Source organism: Nansenia antarctica (assembly GCF_963989245.1).
Source record: "Nansenia antarctica genome assembly, chromosome: 16".
In the NCBI taxonomy this organism is placed as follows: Eukaryota; Metazoa; Chordata; class Actinopteri; order Argentiniformes; family Microstomatidae; genus Nansenia; species Nansenia antarctica.
Genome location: NC_137686.1, coordinates 6,817,830 through 6,823,419, shown reverse-complemented (window position 1 = coordinate 6,823,419; position 5,590 = coordinate 6,817,830). Strand labels below are relative to the sequence as shown.

Below are 5,590 nucleotides of genomic sequence, written 5' to 3'. Positions count from 1 at the left end.
TGTCTCTCTCTGTGTGTGTACGTCTGTTTGTGTGTCTCTCTCTGTGTGTACGTCTGTATGTGTCTCTCTCTCTGTGTGTGTGTACGTCTGTTTGTGTGTCTCTCTCTCTGTGTGTGTCTCTCTCTCTCTCTCTCTGTGTGTGTGTGTGTGTGTATATTAACCCCTCCACTCCCTCCTCTCCACAGAAACATGATGGTCAGTTCACGTTGATTCAGCTGGTTGGCATGCTGTGTGTGTGTGTGTGTGTGTGTGTGTGTGTTGTGTGTATTAACCCCTCCACTCCCTCCTCCTTACAGAAACATGACGGGCAGTTCACGGTGATCCAGCTGGTGGGCATGCTGCGTGGCATCGCGTCGGGGATGAAGTACCTGTCAGACATGAGCTACGTCCACAGAGACCTGGCCGCCCGCAACATCCTGGTCAACAGCAACCTGGTGTGTAAGGTGTCCGACTTCGGCCTGTCCAGAGTGCTGGAGGACGACCCAGAGGCTGCCTACACCACACGGGTAACTCACACACACACACACACACACACACACACACATGGACAGACACACACACACATGGACAGACACACACATGGACAGACACACACATGGACAGACACACACACATGGACACACACACAAACATGGACAGACACACACATGGACAGACACACACACATGGACAGACAGACACTCACACACACGGACAGACACACAGACGCACATGTACAGACACACACACATACACACGCGCGGACACACACTTGTACAGACACACTCATGTATAGACACACACACACATGTACAGATACACACACACAGAGACACACACATATACACGCACACAAACACACACACACACAGAAAGAGACAAACACACACACAGACGGACTCACACACACACATACACACACACACACACCCAACCGCACTTTACTGTGCGCCGTACTAAACACCCACAAGGTGAAAACCATCCCATTATATTCATAGGAAGTGTTGGAGATGTTTTTTTAATATCGTATTAGCATAGCCTGGGGAGGAGTGTGTCAGCCACCCACGCTGTTGTTGTACCTCCATGCAGACACCGTGTCAGGGGTCTGAAGTATACACCACCTAGATGGAGAGAGAGAGAGAGAGAGGGAGAGAGAGAGAGAAGAGAGAGAGAGAGGGAGTGATAGCTGGAGAGAGAGAGAGAGAGAGAGATGGAGAGAGAGGAGAGCGAGAGAGAGATGGAGTGATAGATGGAGAGAGAGAGGGAGTGATAGATGGAGAGATAGAGAGGGAGAGAGAGAGAGAGAGAGAGGAAGAGAGAGAGAGGAGAGAGAGAGAGGGGGAGGGGGAGGGAAGAAGAGAAAGTGAGAAAGGGGAGGAGGGAGAGAGAGAGAGATGTGGGAGAGAGAGGTAGGAACAGTGGAGAAGAGTAGAGAACCAGAGAAAGAAAGAGAAAGAAAGCCAAAAAAGAGCCACTCCTTAGACATGGTCTTTCATTTGACTTTGACCAGAGTGTCAGAGGAGGCTGGTAGGTAGTTGAGCCGCGGTACGGCGCGATGGCGGTGGTAGCAGCATGTTAAAAAGGCTGTTGTGATGAAGGGTACAGACAGACAGAGACTCGCTAGGCATCGTAATGCTCTCCCTCTCTGTTTGATACCATTCCTTAATTTCCGCCCCACGCATTCCGATGAGTCCTCGTCCTCCGACGTTTACCTACCTCCGCCTAGCCTTCCCCGCCCCCTCCTCCCCCCCCCTCTCCTCCCCTCTGTGCTATCTTCCCAATCTCTCCCGGGACCTCCCTTCTCCTTCTTCTCCTAACACACACCTCTTTCATCCTCACTCTCTCAATCAACGACCAAGGAGTAAAAGACCAAAGAAGAAAAAACACACACTTAGAAAGATAGGAAGATGAAAGATGAGGAAAAGGGAGAGAAAGAGGAGAGATGGCTGGAAAGAAGAAGAAGCGGAAAAGAGTGAATTCAAAGGGTCGCCGTTAGCCTGCGGTGCCGTTAGCCTGCGGTGCCCGTTAGCCTGCGGTGCCCGTTAGCCTGCGGTGCCCGTCGTTCGTGGGCGAAGGGAAGAGAAACGCTTTGTGTTAAATCAATGCGCAGCTCAGGAGACGTGTATTTGAGTATGTCTTTGAGCTTTTCGACAAATTATTTAATGCCGCTTTCTCTGTCCGATTCAATAGCGTTTCATCGGCGACGAAATACTTTACACATATCGTGTTGTCAGAGCAGAAATCCATAAAGGGTAGAAGTAACGTCCAAATCTTTCATTCAGTTTTTCACGAACTCGCTGTAAACTGTTTACGAACCTGTTATTATTATTATTATTATTAATAATAATAATAATAATAATAATAATAATAATAATAATACATTAGACTTACATAGCACTTTTCTAAACACTCAGAGACGCTTTACAACCTGAAAAGATCGAGTAGTAATAATAAAAATAAACAAAAAATGAATAAAATAAAGCATAGGGGCCTAATTAAGGTAGTGCTGGGGACACATGGGAAGTGGAGGGGGAGAGGGTTAACTGGTGAAGGCGAACTTGAAGAGGTGGGTTTTGAGGGCCTGTTTAAATGTTGGGAGGGTGTTGGCCTGTCTGATGTGGTTGGGGGGAGGGCGTTCCAGAGGGACGGGGCTGCGGCTGAAAAGGCCCTATCACTCCAGGTCCGGAGCTTGGTCCTGGTGGTCTTGAGGGTGGTTTGGTCGTCAGACCATCATATTAACATCTTACGAACGTCTTTCGCAGGGAGGGAAGATCCCCATCCGATGGACGTCCCCCGAGGCCATCGCCTACAGGAAGTTCACCTCAGCCAGTGACGTGTGGAGCTACGGCATCGTCATGTGGGAGGTGGTCTCCTACGGGGAGAGGCCCTACTGGGAGATGTCCAATCAGGACGTGAGTAGACCCACACAAACCCATATATGGGCAAGGCTTGTTATTTTCCAAAGTCTCGCCGACTGAGGCCGGCGGCTGACGTTACGTAACCCTTATGCTATGCGTTTGGGCCGTAACTACTTTGCAACCGGAGCTAGCCTGTAATTACGCAGTTGGCGACACTCCACTGGAGATACGGCTGCACGAAACAATGAAGTTGTATTAATATCTCTGGTGTAATCACCCAGCTTGTCAAACACTTGGCTCTTTATCCCGGTTAGTCATCGTGGCTTTAGATGAATATCGCTCTAACCCACCCTCTCTCTATCAATCTCTTTCTCCATCTGTCTCTCACTCTCTCTCTCCATCTTTCCATCTCTCTCCCACCTCTCTCTCTTTCTATCTCTCCATTTGTCTCTCACTCTCTCCATTTCTCTCTCTCTCCACCTCGCTCTCACTCTCTATCCATCTATCTCTCCATCTGTCTCCCACTCTATCTCTCCATCTGTCTCTCACTCTCTCCATCTCTCTCTCTCCACCTCTCTCTCTTTCCATCTCTCTCCCCCCCCCCCCCCCCAGGTGATCAAAGCGATAGACGAGGGCTACCGTCTGCCCGCCCCCATGGACTGTCCTGTGGTGTTACACCAGCTGATGCTGGACTGCTGGGAGAAGGGTCGCAGCGAGAGGCCCAAGTTCGGCCAGATCGTCACCACCCTGGACAAGCTGATCAGGAACCCCGCCAGCCTCCGAGAGCTGGCCAACAGCTCTGTGTGGTGAGTCAATCAGTCGCTCACGCACACTCGTACACTCGCGCCCACGCTGAGATCTCCCTGCCGAACACAGTGTAGAACGCACAGTACCCTGCGGAGCTCTTACAATTGGATTTGCCGGTGTCTTGCCGTCTCGCTCTCTTGATACACGCATCGAGTTGTTTGTACCTCCCAGAGTGGAGAGAGTTTAAATGCTACAATAGTTTCCACAAGTGGAAAATTGCTCGGTATTGATTCGGGTTGAGCGCGAGAGCCTGTTCTAGCGGCTGACCTTCTTCGCTCTCGCTGTGATTACTGTCGGAACCCCCGTTGGTCGATCGGGGTGGTTCATTGTTTTTTCGTTTTGTTTTCGCCCGGTCCGGTCCTGAAGGCAAGATCCGACCACGCCGGAGTTCAGCGTGACTACGGTGGAGGAGTGGCTGGACGCCATCAAGATGGGCCAGTACAAGGACAACTTCTCCAGCACGGGATACGTCACCCTGGACTCTGTCCTGTACATCAGCATCAGGTGAGATGCCAGGGACCGTGGAGGGCTGGATGTGGGGAGGGGGGGCATCAGGACAGAGACCAGGGGGCAGGTAGGGGTGGATGTGGGGAGGGGGGGCATCAGGTCAGAGACCAGGGGCCAGGCAGGGCTGGATGTGGGGAGGGGGGGGAGGCATCAGGTGAGAGACCAGAGGGCAGGTAGGGCTGGATGTGGGGAGGGGGGGCGGCATCAGGTGAGAGACCAGAGGGCAGGTAGGGCTGGATGTGGGGAGGGGGGGGCATCAGGACAGAGACCAGGGACCAAGGAGGGGTGGATGTGGGGAGGGGGGGGGGGACATCAGGTGAGAGACCAGGGACCAGGCAGGGCTGGATGTGTGTGTGTGGGGGGCAGGGTAGCCTAACATGATTGGCTTTCTCTGGATTTGGCTCATAATTAGGTCGATCATTAGGATGATTCCAAAACAATTTAATCTGACCTTCCTTTCTCTCTATCTCTCTTTCTTTTTTACTTTCTCTCTTTTTTTCTTTCTTTTGTTCTTTGTTCCTCTCTTTCTCTCTCTCTTTCTTTCTTTCTTTTCTTCCCTTTTCTCTGTCTTGTCTTGTCTCTAGTGAGCTGGGTAAGATGGGCGTGACCTTGGCGGGTCACCAGAAGAAGATCCTGTCCAGTGTGCAGAGCCTGCAGACCCAAGGGACCCACGTTCAAGTATAACAGTTTTTCCAATAGACACACACTGACATTGACCCAAAATGGACGCTTTACGCTTTGAGTTTCCTCATAGAGACACACTGAGATGGAGCCGTCATGGATGCTCTTGCGTCTCCTCCATTGAGACCCCAGTTGAGATGGAGCCAAGATGGACGCTCAGCTCCTTTTACCTCCTTGCAGCTTCACCATTGTCCACCCCGTCCTGGATGCTACGATAGCGTTAGTAGGCACTCTCGGCAATCAGCACTCCGTATCCCAGCAACCCAGCAAACGACAACAATCGCAAAACGGAGGCGACAGAGAGAGAGACTGATCTCAAACCAGACACTCATCTCCGACCATCTCATACAATAACTTCGACAACTAAAAACGAAAAAACAAATAAAATAATTTAAAAAAGAAATACAACAAAAAAAGAGAAGACATTAGATTATATGATTATCATCACTGTCTGTGAAGTTGAGTGTACAGTTGGTTTTATTGTTGTTTTGTTTTATTGTTTTTTCGAGATTAGCGTTTTTTTCCGTTTTTTTTCTTCACCCAGTGTAAAGAGGCAAAGAGATGATATGTATTTGTATAGATAAGTGTTTATATGAGCTATGTGTGTGTGTCCCACACTCTAGAACTGAACATCGTTGAGTCAGTTGCCAGGCAACACAGGTAGGTTGTGCTCTTCTGGGTTGACTTCCTGGTGCATGTATGATGTATGGCCCCTCTCCTTCCTCTCTGTAAAAAAAAAAGACAAAAAATGCCATTGG

At 50.1% G+C, this 5,590-nt stretch overlaps 1 protein-coding gene across 1 annotated transcript in view; it reads left to right on the top strand.

Annotated features, from left to right (window-relative positions):
- LOC308171710 (ephrin type-A receptor 3-like) overlaps nucleotides 1-4,835 on the top strand; it is a gene marked incomplete at both ends in the record, with an annotated part of 72,708 nt that extends 67,873 nt beyond the window's left edge. The window contains 5 exons of the mRNA XM_080546582.1: nucleotides 297-506; nucleotides 2,742-2,891; nucleotides 3,450-3,643; nucleotides 4,011-4,148; nucleotides 4,736-4,835. Coding sequence (XP_080402708.1) covers nucleotides 297-506; nucleotides 2,742-2,891; nucleotides 3,450-3,643; nucleotides 4,011-4,148; nucleotides 4,736-4,835 — 792 coding nt within the window. The remainder of the gene's footprint in view (nucleotides 1-296; nucleotides 507-2,741; nucleotides 2,892-3,449; nucleotides 3,644-4,010; nucleotides 4,149-4,735) is intronic.
- Between the last annotated feature and the right edge of the window lie 755 nt (nucleotides 4,836-5,590).